At 43.9% G+C, this 18,390-nt stretch overlaps 1 protein-coding gene across 2 annotated transcripts in view; it reads right to left on the bottom strand.

Annotated features, from left to right (window-relative positions):
- GLG1 (golgi glycoprotein 1) overlaps nt 1–18,390 on the bottom strand; it is a 65,065-nt gene that overhangs the window by 13,122 nt on the left and 33,553 nt on the right. For both annotated transcript variants that reach the window (XM_081018129.1, XM_081018130.1), the window contains exons 7-19: nt 18,122–18,305; nt 13,847–14,061; nt 10,460–10,581; nt 9,613–9,714; nt 7,924–8,077; nt 6,215–6,352; nt 5,690–5,776; nt 4,926–4,988; nt 3,928–4,041; nt 3,375–3,463; nt 3,119–3,236; nt 1,862–1,954; nt 1,026–1,163 (exon numbers count right to left, since the gene is read on the bottom strand). In XM_081018129.1, coding sequence (XP_080874255.1) covers nt 1,026–1,163; nt 1,862–1,954; nt 3,119–3,236; nt 3,375–3,463; nt 3,928–4,041; nt 4,926–4,988; nt 5,690–5,776; nt 6,215–6,352; nt 7,924–8,077; nt 9,613–9,714; nt 10,460–10,581; nt 13,847–14,061; nt 18,122–18,305 — 1,617 coding nt within the window. The remainder of the gene's footprint in view (nt 1–1,025; nt 1,164–1,861; nt 1,955–3,118; nt 3,237–3,374; nt 3,464–3,927; nt 4,042–4,925; nt 4,989–5,689; nt 5,777–6,214; nt 6,353–7,923; nt 8,078–9,612; nt 9,715–10,459; nt 10,582–13,846; nt 14,062–18,121; nt 18,306–18,390) is intronic.

Here is an 18,390-nt window from a genome sequence, read left to right as displayed (position 1 = left end):
ATCTTAAGCCAGGACTCTTGTTGCCTGAATGAATGCAAAGTGCTGAAGAGGCACAAGTCAGGCATCACTGCACTTCCAGGCTAACCCAGAAGCTGCTTGGCATGGAATGAATTCTTAAAAGGTGTTGTGTTAATACCCATGCCCATTAATGTCAGGAGAGGTGGTGGGAATGGCACCTCTGAATCAATGTACTTTTGCAGAGAAAGTTTAGAAACACATTGAACCAAGAACAGGACAGGGAGATGGGAAAAGTGGGGCTTCACTCAGCTATAATTCCACATGATCCTCTTGCTGGTCTGAGTAGTTTGAAGAGAAATCAAAGAGCCGCTGCACTTCCAAGAGCTTTTTTGCTGTATCCCCCTTAGTATCAGGCCTTTAGGGCATGCACCTGCCTAAAGTTCTGAGAAAGCCTGAAGTTCTACAGAAGTTACAGCAGAGGAGAAAGAAAAAGCTTGCCCCTCAACCAGGGTTTGACACTTTGCCATTTCAGTTTTACTTCTCCGATCTTTCACCAGATATGCTTGAATATCTGGTAGAAGATTAGAATATGGTTGAATATCAACTGCATATTCACAGCTAGATATTTAAAAATATATACTTGAGGGCAGGAGACGTTTTAAGATTAGAACCGTTTGAATCTTTCCAGAATGAAGAGTCAAGCTTGTACACTAAAAATGGTCAGATTTGGTTTGCACCATAGAATATTGTGAATATTAACAAATCATCCCATGCTATGCAGAAATGGCCTCTGGGTGTGTGTACAAGATGGGCCAATTCCCAATGCAAGATTTTGCCTTTGCAGACAAATAAATATGGAAATCTACAAAACTGAGAAGTCTTCATGAGCAGCAGCAGGCAGAAACCCAGTTTAAACGTCCAAAAATCTTCCTACAAAAATCCATGTGGATTCCTATTTCAAGGCAATGTCAGCTACATGTACTCTTGCATGGAGAGAAAATGTTACACTGAAAGCAACATGATGTGGCCTGATTCTAAGCCTCCCCTCATCAACCAGCCATCCTTACCTTGATCATTTGCTTGCAAACACGCATGAGAGTATAATCCAGTTCTGGATCCATCATCTCCGTCTCCTGAAGTTTGAAGACTTTCTGATGGCAGCGAGTGCTGAGTTGCTTCTTGTTTTCCTTAAGACACTCAATAATCTGCAGTTAAATAAATAGAACATCTCAAGGGTAACTGGACAGTAGATGGCAGCATTGCTAATCTGGGAGTAAGTAAATGACTCAATGGCTTTAAAATAACAAAGCAAAGGCTATGGAACAAAATAGCCAAACCCCTGCATTATTTTAAGCAGCACCTCATCTAAAACAGGAGCAATAGTGGCATTGAGGAGGTCTCGCCCACAGCACATTTTGGGTGAAGTATTCTAAGGAGGATGCTAAATTGAGGAGGGTTTAGAAGTACCAGAATAAATTATATTAAAAGCCAACTCATAAGATGGAAGTCACTGTGTTCACTTAGCCTGGGGGGGGGAAAGCTTTAGTGGCTGAAAGTTCAACTCAGCGAGTAAAAGCTCTTTCTTCAACAGTCAACCTGGTAGTTTCAATGTAAACCAGGCTCCTTTGGAAGGGTGGGATATTTTGTAGCCACTGACTAAGGAAGAGCTAGAGGAAAATTGAGCCCATGGAGAAATGCTCTGTCGTGCTGGAGAAACACTTGCCAGTGGTGCTTAGGAAGTTGATCAGCCCATCCAGTGGACTTGGCTGTGAGTCAGAGTACAAGCAAAAGGTCTGTAAATCAAAGCAGACTGAAATGGGCTTTGATGCAGAATGTATTCCAGTCAAAGCCTTTCTGGCTAGGCAGAAACATCGAGAGAGCGCACACTGAAAAGGCAGATCACCTGAGCATTGCCATAGGGGACGTTCTGGCAGTAGTCCCTAATGTCCGATTTGCAGGCCTCATGAAGGTCTGGTTCCAGGCGGATATCCTCAGTCTGCAAGATGAATCACATTGAAAAAGGATTCAGACTCAAAGGGGAGGTGGAAAGCTTGAACATCCAAAGCAAACAAATCCAATTTAAAAAAGTAAAAAGCCCATGAGAGAACCAAGTGTTTATCTTCTAACTAGGAAACTTTCTGCAGGCAACCATCAGCACTCTTGAGGTTATATATTTATTTAATAGGCTCTCTTTACTCATTCTTCTTCACCCTCATGCTGCACAGTGGATTACAACCATAATATAAATTTATAAAGCTGTTAATAATTATAAAGCAAGCAAAACCTTTCCAAGGGGAACAGAAAACTTTAAATTCAGCAAAAGAGGCCCCACAAAACAAATACTTTAATGGTCAAAGGCCAGGATGAAAGAGATATGCCTTCAGCTATGCGATGAAGATGCTAGAGATACTTCTGTAGGGAGGGACTTCCGCAATGTAGGGGCTGTCACAGAGAAAACCCTCTCCCAGGCTGCCATTCCTTCAACTTCTGAGGGTGGCGGAACTACCCTCTACAGGTCTTAACACCCCTGAACAGCTTTTCTAAACCTTGGGTCCCTAGATTTTGTTGGACTACAACTCCCATCACTCCTAGCCAGCATGGCCAGTGGTCAGAGATGATGAGAATTGTAGTTCAAGAACATCTGAAGATCCAGGGTTGAGAAAAGCTGCCCTAGAAGGTCGATTGGGAAGAGGCAGTCTTTCAGCTATTTGAGGCCAAAGCTATGAATCAAAATATAACACACTTGTGCAGTGCAGTCTTCAGTTTGGCTGCCCAGGAGAGCTCTGGAAAAAATCCCCTAAAACACACACACACAGAGAGAGAGAGAGAGAGAGAGAGAGAGAGAGAGAGAGAGAGAGAGAGAGAAGGTGCTTGCAGTTCTATTGGTCCAAGGGAGCTGGTTGAACAAGACTCTTAAACCCCAACAGCTGGGGCTGGCTTTGGCTCAGCAAAAACTGCCTTCTTGTGGCAAGGTGCCAGGAAAAGCCAACGTTTGCAAAGAAGCCTGCTATAAGCCCGATTTAGAATATAAGAAATGGTAATTAGAGAGAAGGAAACTAGCACTGAGGGGCAGCCAAATATTTTCAGGGTAGCGCAAGCTGATGCAACCCTCCACAGAAGCCTTTGCAAAGCCTCAGAGTAACAAGAGGGCAACTTTTACCATTTCCAGCTCCTCAACACGTAGCTGCTTGCGGCACTTCATGGAGACCTGGTGCTCCTTTGCATCTCTCAGCGTGTCATTGCGTACAATGGTGCTCAGGCAGATCACCACATCCACCCTGAAGAGGACAGAAGTGTTATAACACCAGGCTATCTTGCTGTAAAACTCTTGGGTATCACCCACTTTCTGATTAAGAGACAAATGTTTCTCTAGTATTCAAAAGCCATGAGGCCAAATTTCTGACACACACACATACTTTTTCTTGATGTTGGGGCACAGCTTCAGGACATCCTCTTTGCAGGCCATTTTAAATTTGTAGGAGAATCTGAAATCTTTCATCTGAACCTAAAGAAAGAAAAGCAAACAGGCTCCTCTCAAGGTCAGGCACAGCAAGTCTTTCGAAGAATATCTGCTACTGCAGCCCCAGTCAATGGCATCTCTCTGCCCTGCTTCTTGCCTTGCCACCTTTGAGCTTCAGTTCAAGTTATCCCTTCTAGTGAAGCTAAGGTTGAATGCAATGCCCATCCAAATCACTATGGGTTCAACCACATGCACTGCCTGCCTCCAACTGCAGAATGAGAATGGCAGATTTGGAAGTAACGTGGTTAAAGGCACAAAGTAGTGAACATCCAGAAGCTTATTTGTGGCAAATAAGCCAAGGCAGCGCTGAAAAGGGGACTATGCCATAACAGTTCAAATTCCAGCAGACAGGAAAATGCCTTTGGCCTTCCTGTGCGAAAAGGGATAATGGCTCCCAGGTTCCCAGACTCAGTCAAACTAGGGGATGCTGGAGAACCAGCCACACTCACCAGCTGGAAGTGTGTGACTCCAATTGCACACTTTTCATTCATCTCCTTCTGGTGTTTGTTCTGAATGAGGCACTCCATGAGGTCTCCTGAGTCAATCTGGTTGTCTGCCACTTCCTGAATGGGATATGGGGGGGGGGGGGATGGGACAGACAGACAGACTAATGACAACCTGTCGGGAACTAACTCCCTTCCTGGAAGTCTCTGTACCTCAGTTGAGGAAGCAACGGGACCCATGATTTAAAGCTGGAGAAGGTAATTGCACCTCTCTGGCTTATATTTGAAACCTGATTGTTAAAATGACTAGTCAGGGCCTGTTAGCCCCAGAGCTCTCAAGTTGCTTTACAGCTGCACATGCCCCCACTGGACCCAAAAATGCAACACAATCTATTAAATGCCATAAACACATTTTGCAATTTAACTACGGCTGGTATGCCAGAGATATACAAAGACTATGCAACAATAGCTGAATTCTACATACTCGCTCCTACTCTGTATAATTTATTCTGGTTTTGTGCATGATGAGCATCAATAAACTAACAATGAAAAGTCCTGCGCATGACTACTGGAAATTTTTTCACCCACCCTTTATATTCAGATATTTCAGCAGGCACCAGCTAAAGAGTTTCAAGCGAAACCAGATATTTGCTTTTAGAAAATGGAAGAAGAAAAAGGCCAGAAAACTGAATTACCACTGTCCCATTCTGTGCACCCATGGAATCACAGCACGCATGCAGTCTTGCACCTGCTTGCTATGACTTTTGGGTATCCAAACCAGCACTGTAATTAAGGCTAAGTTCTGAGCAGGGAACTGGGGATGCAAGAAGGCTGGTTGTGCCCTTGAGAATTATGGACATTCCAGCAAGGTATGCTTAACATGAAGGGGGAACTACAAGGCATGCACATGGCTATGGTCTTCATCCCCTCAACTGATACTGATGGAGGAACTCCACACTCAATCCTTATCCAAATTAGAACAAGTATGAGTAAGAGTTACTTACATGGCAGAAAGTCTGGATAATTGGCTCACATGCTCGCATCATCAAGGCTTCTATCTGAATATCCTACAAGAGGGAGAGAGAAAGCAATAAGTCCACCCAAGGCCACACCCAGTTTTTCTGACAGTTCACACTATTGCTCATGTTATGTTTGTACATCAGAGTGGGAAAGTCTCCTGGGAGTGAGCATCCCTAGAGACAAGCTAGGAAGACTTCTGTTGACAAGAACAGCTACTGTAAGAAGTCATTGGGAGCAGGAACAGATTGCAAAAAATATCGCTTAAAGCAGCTTTTCCAGCTGTGCTGGCTGAGGGTGATGAGAGGTGAAGCCCAAAGCATCTAGAGGGGGCCAGGGTGGGGAAGGCTGCCTTAAAGTTTGCTGCCCCAAATAAAAGCTAACTAGAGTTGACCAAAACACAGCTGTTTTAAGGAAATGATACCTGCCATAGAAAGGCACAACTTTTACACATACAGCCGACAGAGAGACAGAAAGAAAGAAAGAAAGAAAGAAAGAAAGAAAGAAAGAAAGAAAGACTCATTTACATGAATACTCCTTCTTTCTAATGATATCAGGCTTGAGTTACTTTATCTGGACAACCAATTAAGATCTGATACTTTACCTTCTTTCTTAGATGACTCAAATACATGAAAATGGCACCCTTTTGAAGATACTTGGGAGGGCAACCCACAAATCAGCAAGCCATTCACATGGTGCAAGTCTAACAACTAAATACTGGAGCTCTCCCTTCCAGACAAAGCTTGCTTACTTCAGACTCCAGCTCTGTAAGGTTTCCAACAATGTCTCTGCATTCAGCCGCCAAGTCATCCAGATGGTCCTGGAGACATTCAAGTTCCTAAAGGGGACACAAAGAATCTTAACACAGAACAAATGGGTTCATCTCATTAATCCCTTGAAAGCCACCCAAATGCACCTTGCTATGTCTCTGGGACATCTTTCGTTTCACCCCAACCAACACCACACTTCTGCAATGCAACATAACCCCTGGGATCAGCAAGTCACCACTCCAGGTTGCTCTAGGTTGGATAAATTGGGACAAACAATGCTTTGCTTTCTCCTGATGCACACATGGGTTTAGTGCCTTCCCTTCACTAATTAAGCTAAATCGAAGTACAAAACGCAATACAGAAACTTTTGAACATTAAAATTTAGTAAAATTCAGAAATGTTTATGAAGAAATAGCAGAACCAGGGCATTTAAAGTGAATGTGTTTTGCTTTCTAACTTATACAACAATTTCAACATGAGATTATTGGTTTAAATTTTTGAGATACCTGTCCAGTCTCTGTTTTCTCACTGCACCACTTCCCCAGATCTATCATGCACTTGTCCTGGAGAGCTGGATCCAGTTTTACATCCAAGGCACGCTGGTGTAGAATTCGTTGTACTTCTGCCCTGCATTCCCGGGATAGCTGCCAAGAACAAGTGTACAAATTTGTTCCAGATGAACAACCCCAACTGCTCAGATCTGGGAAGGAAGGTGCTCTTTCCAGCATTAGTAAAAGTAAAGTTCTCTTTATGCTATGCTTGGTCACCTCCCACACAGGCCCAGAGCAGGCCTCCCATGCAGGCCCCTCCCCTCATTTTTTTAACCTTCCCTGCAGCTTAGTCTAAACAAGTTGTCAAAAAATGAACGAGATACCGTGGCATCACGTGTGTGGAGGGGCTGGCTTGCTGTTTAAGAGAAGAAGCCAATAAAATACAGACAAACAAGCCTAGTGCTAGATTGGTAGGGATAACCTCAAATCTCCAGGCTAGCAGAAGTCAGAAGGATCTGCTAGAGCATGGCAAGGACTCTTTGGGGATTTAAAATTCTTGGTACTCTGAAAACGGTGCCAGGGACAGGCAGCTGTGCATGGCATCCTGCACAGATTTTACAACTGAAACCTAAAAACTAATTAGACATAGCAAGTGGAGACCCACCACAATTCATGTTGGCAGAAAAAGGAGGCAGAAAAAAGGAGCAAGGCACTACTCCATTTTTCTCCCCCACAGGGAGAATGACTTGCAAAGCAACTGAGCAGCTGCCAAGTCTGTCCAACAGTTCTTTCCTGAGCAGGCACAAAGCAGCAACCAGCCACCTTCTGACTTCAGAAGGTGAGAAGGGGAAAAGGTATGTGGGTATCACTTATGCTGTAGAAGAAGAGGCAGCAGACTGTCGTCTCCTCCCCAGCTTCAGTTTATAAACTGGAATACAAGGCCAGGAAGTCATGCAGTGCACCTTTTGCAAGGCTTCACTATTTCAGGCTGTGGTGGGAGATGATGTTTGAGAACTCCGCACTTCTCCCCAACATGCTAGTTCTGCCTGTGGAGAAAGTTTACATGCGGGAAGCATTCACACATGGATTCCCTTTTTCTTCCCACAGCCCCCGAGTCTGAAATGACTCAACCCAGCAAAAACTGCACTCACATGAATTCCTGATTATGCAACTCAGCTCATCACCAACCACATTCTAATTACCACCTACAGGATACAGATTATCTGTCTGGTGGTCACAACTTCACCAGCCATTCATGCAACAAGCCACCTATTTTGTTTCTCCACCCTTCATATGAAGAGATTTCCCACTATATTCAGCACTGACCTCAGCTACAAAAAGCAGAGGCAAGACCACATACCTTAGCTACAAAAGTGTTTCCTGAGGCTTCTTCCTAAAGGGTTTTAGGGGAATTCCTGCATGCCTGTTTGAGTCTCCAGAGGCTCAAACATTAAACCCCAATCTCATAGGGTTAAAACAGATGCACAGGGGGTCTCCATTTGTTATACCTACTTAGTTGTCGCAAAGCATCCAGGTGACCTGTAGAGTGGACTATAGTTGGCTTGCCTCCATGCTTTTCCCCAGTATCACCTGCTCAGTTTCTCTGCTGCCTTAAGAGATATTCAAAGCTTACATTTGAAGCCACAGATAAACTAGCACATGCCCCCAAATCACATTCATTTTCCAATAAAGGAGGACTGCTAAAGCAACTGACTGGTGCCTACCCTCCTCCCCTGTTCCTCTGTACGATAGGCATGTCTGTACAGGCAGGAGAAGATGGCCCCAGGAGGAATCATCTCACTCGTCTCATTCCAGCCGCGTGTATGGCAAAGTCGGGATGCATCTCCCTGGCACTTGCGATAGAGCACAAGATCCAGTCTGTCAAAGTAGAAGAATCAGTGAAGCCACCATGAGGTTCTAAAATGCCCTTTCTTCACACACCTAAGATTAACAGCATTTCACTTCAACACAACATTTCACCTCTAGAATGTAGCAAATCAGAAATGAAAACCTTCATAGGTGCAATTTCCATTTAGCCATACAGGTCACTCGCAACTTGCACAGGGGTTATGTTCCAGGGACAGTGCATATACTCAAAAACACGTATAGTCAAATCTCTCCTACATGACTATCCTTACCTTCTGGAGCTGTTGTGCTGAATGGGTCTTATAACACCCCCGCCCCCAGGCAAGGCAAAGAGTTTTCCACAATATCTCATGGGGCTGTCTGAGATTATTCAAGATCCTCCCAGAGCCCAGTAAGCAAGTCTGAGAGCTTAAAAGCTCTTTTTGTGCTGGGAAAACAATGTGCAAACAGAGTTTTTAAGTTCTCAGGCGTCCATGCATTTAATTTGTGCAATTTCAACTGGTCAGCCATCAACTGCACAAATTAAATGCACACAAGTTGCGAGTCACCTGAGTAATAAAACTGAGACATATTTAAAGTCTCGCCAATAAAATATCTGTGTTTTTTTACTGCAACCAATTCCAACTGTGTAACAGTTTTGCAGTCTGAGATTTTAATATGATTAGGAAGATTTTCTGTAAGCCACTTGGGGCTATAAAATTTGATGCAAATGTTAAAGTGCATTGGTACACATAAGAATGTGAACATACATAAGAATTTTGCTCTTAAGAAGCAAAAACAATTTAAACCCTAAACTAGAAAGAAATATGTCCTCATGAGAAACAGGCCCTATGCTCTTATACCAGCCAGCTAACTGTGATCAGCTGGAGAAGCCCTTCTAACTATCCAACAGTTATCATACTTTCATTTGGTTTCTATGCAAACTAAAAATTTTAAAAAGTATAGTGGCACCAGTACTTTAGAACACTGTTCCTACTGTAATCAGAAAGGCCTTAAGTGTGTTTAGAGAATGTCAGTTAGCATTAAGCCATTTGTTCTGTATTTCATGTTTTTATAATTGTATGATGTTTAAACATAATTATAACTTGATGGTGTTGTACATCACCACAATTTTTTCTTAATGAGCTGACAGTTCATAAAACACTATTAATAATACATAAGTACAGGAAACTTTACTTTTGACACAATGCTTACACTGAGACACCCTCTATAGTTAGGCGGAGGCTGAAATTTGGGGTGAGAGGGCATTATCCTGTGGTGCACATTCAATATGAGGCAGCTCTTGAAGGTAATGCCCAGGCCAGAACCTCTACTTTAATTTGTCTCCCCCTCCTATAGCAGGCATTGACAGAAATTTGGGGAATAACGGTTGCGTATAAACATCAAGTTCTCCAAGTTGTGAATGAAAAGAACTCTTTCTGAACCTCTAGCTAGTGACTAGAGAATTAAAGCCACCCATGGCCCCGCAGTACAAGACCTTTTTGACCCAACTGCCGCTGCTAGAAAGTCCTGCAACAGAAGTGAGAGTCCCCATGCCCAGCACTCACTTCCAGTCCCGTGAGATGAAGTACTGGAGCTCCAGGAGCCTGTGCTCACAATCTTCCACCATCTTCTCTGTATACAAATGCTCCATAAGGCAAGAGAGAATCCTATGGAAAGAAAGTCATGTTATATTGATATATGCAATCTTCAGGAGCCTTCATACCAGACATTGCAACAACGAGCCTCTCACTGGTGGGAGGGGAAGGAGGTATTTGTAGAATGGGGGAGCTGAGTAACTGCATGCTTTAAAGCACATGTGCTTCTCCATAGTGGTCTACCTTTGGCCTGTACTTTCCCACAGCTTGCATTTGTAAGGGTGATGGTTGCATAATACAGTGGTGCCTCGCAAGACGAAATTAATCCGTTCCGCGAGTATCTTCATCTAGCGGTTTTTTCGTCTTGCGAAGCAACCCTATTAGCGGCTTAGCGGATTAGCTCTATTAGCAGTTTAGCGGCTATTAAAGGCTTAGCGGCTTAGCTGCTAAAAGGCTATTAAAGGCTTAGCGGCTTAGAAAAAGGGGGGGGGAAAGCGGGAAAAAAATCTCAAGACTCGCAAGACATTTTCGTCTTGCGAAGCAAGCCCATAGGGAAATTCGTCCTGCGAAGCGCATTGAAAACGGAAAACCCTTTCGTCTAGCGGGTTTTCCATCTTGCGAGGCATTCGTCTTGCGGGGCACCACTGTAAAAGTCTGCCTGTATGCCCACAACAAACCCTTTCACCCCAAGTCAACATCTGTCTTTATGTAAGAGACAATCTGAGTCCATCTCTTCCCCCAGGTTTAACAGGCTTCTTTCAGCCCAAGCTAAAACAGCAGTAAACTGTAGCAAAAGCAGGGGATCTCCATCACTTACATGGGGTCTCCAGCACGGATGTGCTTGCAGGCTGTTTGTATCACTGATTCGCAGGCTTCGTTCAATGCTCTGTCAATGCGGTAATCAGCACCAGGGTCTGCCTCCTGGATTAGAGTTTGAAGCTGGAGGAGGAAAGAGAAGAGGGGGGAAGAGTTTAACAACAATGGCAGAGCAGTTCAGGAAGTTGGTTTCCTGGCTTCTGTTGCTGGCAGAACTGCAAAGCTAACCTCAAGGGATTCTGCCCCCTTCCCATCTCATTTCAGTACCAGCTTCTGAAGTGGAGAACATCTTTCAAACATTCCCATGGATGTGAACCGCTCCCTCCCACACAAAAAGGGCTAACCGTTTGCCAAGGAAAAGCAGCCTTTGAACAAATGATTTATCTTCCAAGACCAAGACCAGTTAATAGCAAACAGCTAAGATGTGCCAAATGGAAGAGCATTCTCCCTTGTGTATGACTCAGCCAGAACCAGAGTTTTTATGTTGCTGTCACCTCATCTGCATCCAGAAACTGCAGGTATGACTGAGAAAGCCAAGGTGTCAGGTCATCCCTGCAGCATGGGGCAATCCAGACATTTTGCAACTCTGGGGACTTCCCTGTTCTATTTTCAGTATAACGACAGTACACAGAGCTGAATTGTGCAGCCAGCCACATCACCAGGCCTTCTTGCCACTGAAACTGAAGGGGAGGAGAGCCAAGAGAGCAGAAGAAGCAGGAGGATCTAATCTCCCAAACCCAGAACCTCTGTCATGTACATGAGCAACAGGGGCCTTCCTGAGAAAATGGCACAGGGGCCTGATGTAACAAAGGACAGCCTGGGGCTAGGAACATGTGCCTAGTGCTTTTATTTGTGGTGGGCGGGCGGTGAAGAGGCAACTGTTGAGACTGAGTTGAGCATCATGCTCATAAAGGTATACTAGCAGAGAAGTGGTCTTTCAAGGATTCAGACTCCACTGAAGCATGACTTGAGCAGCGCAGGTAGACTTATGCAACACAGGTTGTTTTGGTTTTTTTGCTAAAGCAGCAGCAGCAGAAAGCAGCAGAACTAAATGGCATCTCACCATAAAGGCCTGAGAAAAAGCCAATGGAGCTTAAGAATTCCTTCAACATGTAACACTCACTCTTGGAAATTAAGCTCTACAAAGTTGGAGGAGCAGAGAATGGGCAGATTTCTGCACTGATTGTTTCCTAGTGGAGCCCGTAGCCTGGGAATTAAGCCAATTTCAAATTTAGGAATCTGTTTACATCACTGATCTTAACCTCAACTGAGACGAATCTAGTGAAATGCTGGGGGTGGGGGCATGGGGCAAAGCCATTTATTCATGTGGCCATGGAGCCATCACAGACCACAGAGCCTTTTTGCTTCTTTTTGCTCCCCTTGACAGAACCACAGGGCAGCATTTGCAGATATCGGGGCACTTCCCATTTCTCTGCAAGCAAAGCTCTTTCCAAGAAGCCAAACTGCCAGGTTGCATCACACAACAGTACAACGGTACTTTAGCCTTTCCCCACCAGCACGTGTTGCAATGCCCCCCTCAAAGCCTATCAAGTAAAGTGGTGTCAAGTCTAGAGGAGTGTTTAGTAGCATCAAAGCCCCAACTTCACTGTGTAAGTATACACATCAAAGGAGTCATAATGCTGAATTGAGGCTAAGCTGCCTGGGGGAAATAGCCATGTTCTAACAATCTCTTCCTGCCTGGGAAACAATTATCCTGCTCTCATCATTTGAGGTGGAAGATCCCTGGAATCTAGCCTGACAATCACACCAAGCCATCTCCAATATAAAAGAACAAGCAGGTACATGGCCTGATGGGCTTTCTGATTTTGTCTAAGGCAATCATCAGTGAGCTATGCTGGGATCAGCATTGAGAAAAAGGTTTTTTTTGGGGGGGGGGTGAGTGTCAATGTCATTAATCATGTGCTTGGGCGCCCCCAGCCTCCAAACTATAAGGCTGTCAAGCTTTTTAGTGCATTTGCTATTGGAAGCAGTCAAGATTAGGACACCTATTACATAAAAACAAGGATGTGGTAGCAGGGTGAACATAGCTCCTGCACAATACTACTCCAAAAATGCTACCCAACAGTGAAACCTGAATAAATCATTCAGAGGAAAAATGAGATTTTGAGGAGAAAGATCAGCAGCATTGGCAAGTAAGGCATGGGGTGGATTATCAGGAGCCATGAAGTGAAGCAGAGAACAGGGCCAAGTAAAAAAGTCCTATGTCTATACAAAGGTCCCAATGTTTACGGGCCCAGAGGCACCTTTTAAAGTATTGTCATAGGCAACAAAAGTACCCATTCCATCAAAGAAAAGCTAGCAATACTCAGAAACATCCCCACCCAAAAAACCCAACAAGCAAATCACCTATACCCCACCAAATAAGACAAAAAGTAGGTCCCCTACACATACCAGCCAGAAACATCATTAAAAAAATTAAAAGTTGGTATCCACAGGTGCTGCATTGGGGAGCCCAGGCTAAACTAGTGGAATCGGCCACTTTGTCCCAATCTCCTTCTGGTTTCTTAGTTTTAAGTACACACTGACTCTGCATCTTCAGTTTTTCATCTACAACAATAAGGGCTAGAATCTTACTATTCAACACACAAGTTTTGCCTCCATGCAGTGACTGGTGCCCATGGAAGGGAAGGAGTGAATCTGTTTTTATGCAATGGGATAGGGACTGAGCAGCCACCGTACATTCTTGTCTGCCTCAGCAGTATATTTTCAGAAGAATGCAAATATGTTCTGACCATCACATGTTACAAGATAAAGACTTTTCTTTTTTTACACTTAGATTTGTTTTAGGGAAAGTAATTAATATGAAGCTACTCCAAATTCCTCCCAAATGCATACAACACTTCCTATGCATGCAAAATGAATTGTGCATATATTATGAGAAGCCTAAGAGCTGGAGAGAAATAGTCACTGGTCTCCTAGTTCAATCCAATTTTCTTCTATCACCATGCGTATCCAACACCTTACACTAAGTTGTTCCAGTTCACGTTTCCCCCTGAAGAACTTAAGAAGTCACATGGGATTAGGTCAAAAGCTTTGCTTGAATTAATATGTTATGCCCATTACATTCCTCTTGGCTACTTTATAAAGAAGGTGGGTTAGCCTGGAATAACATAACAGCTTCTGAGTTTAATAGCCTGAAGCTACCCGAAAAGCCTTTTTACAAGTAGTTGATAGAGCTTTTAAATCAGCTCTAGCCAACTGTTTCATTGGGATTCCCCTAAATGGATGTTGGGGCTTTGAGGGCAAAGCCTCCCTACAGCTCCCACCTGCATCCCAACTCAGGTCTTACTTCAGCATCAGCCCACAAAAGCTAAAATAGTGGGCAGGACACACAAGCAAATTCTTCTGCTCCCCATGACAACCTTACCGACTGCTGGCAGCTGACTCCCAAGTTCCCCTTCTCTCCTCGCACAACTTTCATCAGGCAATGCAGGGTGCGGCCCTTCCGATGCAGTCCTGAGCAGTGGTGCTCAATCTCACTGCGGCAACCGAGGATGATCTCTGGGCTCAGTGAAAAATCTTCCATCAACATGCGCCGGTAGTCCAACATTTCTCCCTGGCATTCACTGCTCACTTGCCGACCTAAGGCACACCGTAGTAGATACAGGTTATAAGACATCAGCCCAAGGGACACTGAACATAGCCAAGGTACATGCCACATGTGCAATGCAGCCCCATCAGTGTGACCAGTGCCATTCTGCTTTTAAAGATTACATCAAATGACACACCAAGAAAACAAATTCTATGCAGAAATCCAGAGCTAACTGGGAAGGAAGATAGGGCCAGGCAGCTGGAATCCCTAAAGAGCCACAAGCACTACTGCCATTAGCTCTACCATTTCAGAGCTATTTTGCAGCCTCTCCTTATCACAGGGTTGTATTCTATTTCTTCACAGGCAATCAGAGAAAACACCAGGTTGCACTGGAGTGTGCATAGCAATCAGGACTGTGCCTCCTCTGTGCACATGTGCACAATATCCTTTACAAGAACACCAGTTTTAATCTATTGGATACACTGTGCTTGAAGCATGTGAGCAGCAATGGAATAAATTGCCAAAGCAGTGAAGAGGAAGGCCAGGGAGAGAAAAGGAGCTGAACAAGACTTCCAGGGATCAATGATAGGTCTTCAGTGATGCGTGTAGCTTGTCATCCTTCCTTTAGTCAGTAGCAAAAGATACAAAGAGAAAATATTCTCATTTCTGAGTACCGTATCTTGATTATATTGATTTTGACTTTCTTCAGCAGAGAAGTCAGAAAAAATTGACACTCAACACAAATATTTTCTATCTCAGGACTAGCAGGGTGCTGGTGGTGGCACCCACTGCCTTTTAAGCCTGCCCTGCGTATATAAAAGAATGCTGCCACACATTTCTAGACTACTTCATAAAGGGATAATAACTGTTCTGATTCAGAGAAAGATGCCTTAGCAGTAGGTTTAACAAACCACAGCAGGTAGAAAAAACAGGTCCTTCTGGACCACTAGTTGCCTATCCATCTATTCATTGGTGAGCAACCATCTGTCTGAGGGCCATTTTATGCAGTCCCCAATGTCTCCTGAAGCTGTCCTACCCTTTCATTTGATCAGAGTTGTTGCCTTCCTTCTGGTTCATTTCCTCCTTCCTTTCCCTGGCTCTTAAAAAGCTGTTTACTTTTCTTTTTATGTAGTTTCAATACAAATGAAAGGTGCAGGATTCTATTTGATAAACTGATATTGTGTGTGTGTGTGTGTGTGCGCGCGCGCACACACACACACACAAACACACAAACACACACACACACACACACACACACTGCTTTTTTCCTGGTTGCATGGTTTAAGGGGGAAAGATGTATAAATGAGTATCTCTACAAAACTTAGTGGGGTTTATTTCTGAAAAGACCTGATTAGGATTCTAATCTGCAGTAGCTATGATAAAATTGAAGCAAGGGCAGTCTTTACTCTGGATTAGCAGTCCAGAACATGTTGTCTTTGCTTCTGCTGATCATCAGCTCCACCAACCACCTGCATGTGGCTTCCAACGTATTATTTATGAGGAAATGCAGGACTTGATGATTTTTTTAAAAAAGGTTGCCTACCCCTGTGTTTAATAATGCTTTTAGAGCTCTGCAGGTGGGGGGAAAGAACACCATAACCTGAAAACAGAGACTATCAAGATCACACACATGCAACATGCTGAGTTTGCAGAAAGTGAACCACAGCTAGAGAAAAACACCCAGCTTTACTGGATATTCCCCCAAGGCCACCTGACCGGTTTGAATGGAATCTCAATGCCAAACCATCAAGCCAGGGGGGAACTCAAGGGGAGTCCCACACTTCTCCTCAGCTATGTCAAGCAGAAAGATACTAACATTTACTTTTCCTTGGAAAGAATAAAGACTACGAACATTAACTTTAACATCTTTAGTGAATTGCTCAAAAGCTCCCTGGTGTAAAGACTTGAGTGTGGTCTGTCACAGCAGAGAAGTAACTAAGCAAATAGGTTGTCCACAATATTACCCATTCAAAGAATTCCCAAAGGCATGAGATGGCTTCTCCCTTGGCTAAGGGCTATTCAGCGCAGAACAGCTTGCAGACATGGCCTTGTGCTTTGGAAAAGAAGCCTAGTCTGCCATTCTCACACTCAGATCTGCCTGACCTTCTAGAGGACAACAGTGGAATGCACTAAGCTACACTTGACACTACAGACAGAAACAGTCTTCAAAGCACGTCAGCAAACCCAGAGCCCTCAGAGTTTTCCATACAGCCACATTCCATTTCACTCCCTTCCTCAAACTGCTGCCTCCCCAAATTCATGCTCCCACAAGCCCATACAATGTCTTCTCCATGTAAATCACATTCCCTCTGCCCCTTATTAGCAACACAATTGCTTGGCAAGCTGGGAAGAGCATGGCTGTGATGAAGATGATGGCACATTGAAGGGGGGTAAACTCTCCCTGTGTTTGTCTTTCCCATGGAGTGTGTCTATGTTTGTGTGAATGGGTCCAACCATCATTGGCTCCAGCCACACCTACTGGAATGGAGCACCTGCCACTACACTTGAACCTGAACAATAAAAAAGATATCCACCTCTGCACCAAAGGGAGTCAGTCTGTTACAGCCTAAATAATGTATATGTTGGCTCAGGTGTAAATCAATTAGATTCAAATGTAACTTTGAAAATATGAAGTTGGTGTTATATAATAGCTATAGCTTTTATAGTTTAGAGGTCTGTCCTTCTGCAAATACTAACAAGTTACATTTAATAGACTGATGTCACTGAGAACCCTGGGGAGCCAGCTGTTGTGCAGATAATAGTGAACTAGCTGGATCAATGGTCTGGTATTATGGACACGTGTTTTATTATCAGTGAATTCTGAAGCATGTTCTTGGCACCATAAAGATGCTTTAGTGGTGGATTTATTCTGCTTTATCAGTTGTTCTGCAATGCCACATTATTGCTGTCTGGAGGAGCTATAGCACAACAAACCCAGTACAAAAACAAACCCCACCAACAACATTTTTGGTATGAAAAGTTCTGGGATTCAGCAGAAGTTCTAGGACATGCACTGACTGGAAAGTAAGCATTTGAATACCCCAAAATTTTGCAGGTGCCAAAAGTATTGAAGCAGAATCATTTAAGACTGGCCTGATAGTGTAAGCACAAATCATCATGAATTAGCAATAAAAAGGATGCCTGGAGGGACCCTGTAAGGTAAATGCTTAACAACTGACTCCCAATACTCCTCTAAGTGAACCAATACATCCCCCACTAGGCTGCATGAAAAGGGCTAAACATGCCCTCAGTGGCTACTGTTGTTTTCTTCTAACCTAGAAGAAATGCATGCTAGGAACACGTCAAAGAAAGCTGACTTGCTCTGTTGCTCTCCGGAGAGATGGGATTAATCATGCAAGTGTGGCATTCTGGTTAGAATCTGGGTAAGGCCTAGTAGTTCTGATGGCTGTGGTAAATCTGTGCTTGGGCTGTACCACTTCAGACTGCAGGTGGGGGTCACATGATGAATGATCCTCCATATGAAACGTTCTCTGCAGAAAGGAAAACTGACACTTCTGAAAGAAGAATTCTAACCGTGGCATGCTCATTTTCTAGGTATGGGGATTTATTTTCACAGGGGAGCATGCCATCAAGTGAGCCCCCACTTACAACAGCAGTCACAGCTGTCATCGCTCTCCATGAGAACTAAGCCCATGTTGTATTATGGAACGGCAAGATAGAGAATACAACAGAACAGCTAGAACTTCTTTCTCCTGGGCAACTGTGAATGGTCTGCTGACATAAGACAGGCTAGCCCCTTAACATGCTTCACTTAACTGTCTGACCTAGAACCAGCCTCATGCAAAGAAGCAAAGGTAGCAAGCTGAAACATCAAGTGTCAAGGCTCAGGGGGAGGAGGGTTGCAATATGGAGAAGGAAGCAAGGACAGACAGAGAAGGTATTGCACAAGGGAGACAGGGATGCAGAACTATGGAGTAATGGATAACTAGCAGAATCCTAATGCCCAAAGACATTATCCAAAAACATTCTTTTGCCATGTCCATTTTCTTTCAATAAAGCCCTGAAAATCTCACATTACACAACTTTTCATTTCACAAATTATTTATCAGATATAAGCAATTGGAGGAATAAGGGAGAAATATATCTTACCTCTATGCACAGCAGATTCTAAACACATTAGCAGGTAGGATAGTCGGGCCTCTCGGGAACGAGGAAGGTTCTCTACATTACAGTGGTACTTCTTTAAATCACTTTTGCAGGACTTTGCCAATGAGTAACTGACTTTGTAATCTTGTGCAATCAGCTTTTGCCTGGTTGTCAATGCATCACGACACTGAGGAAAACAATCAGATATCTTGTGCTACTGATCAAGGGAACATCAAGGCAGCATTCTTTTGTCAACCAGAGATAATTTGGCT

The sequence above is a fragment of the Podarcis pityusensis genome (genome assembly GCF_964106645.2).
Source record: "Podarcis pityusensis genome assembly, chromosome: 8".
Lineage (NCBI taxonomy): Eukaryota > Metazoa > Chordata > Lepidosauria > Squamata > Lacertidae > Podarcis > Podarcis pityusensis.
The sequence above is the reverse complement of the archived record's forward strand: the minus strand, read 5'-3'. Positions and strand labels throughout refer to the sequence as shown.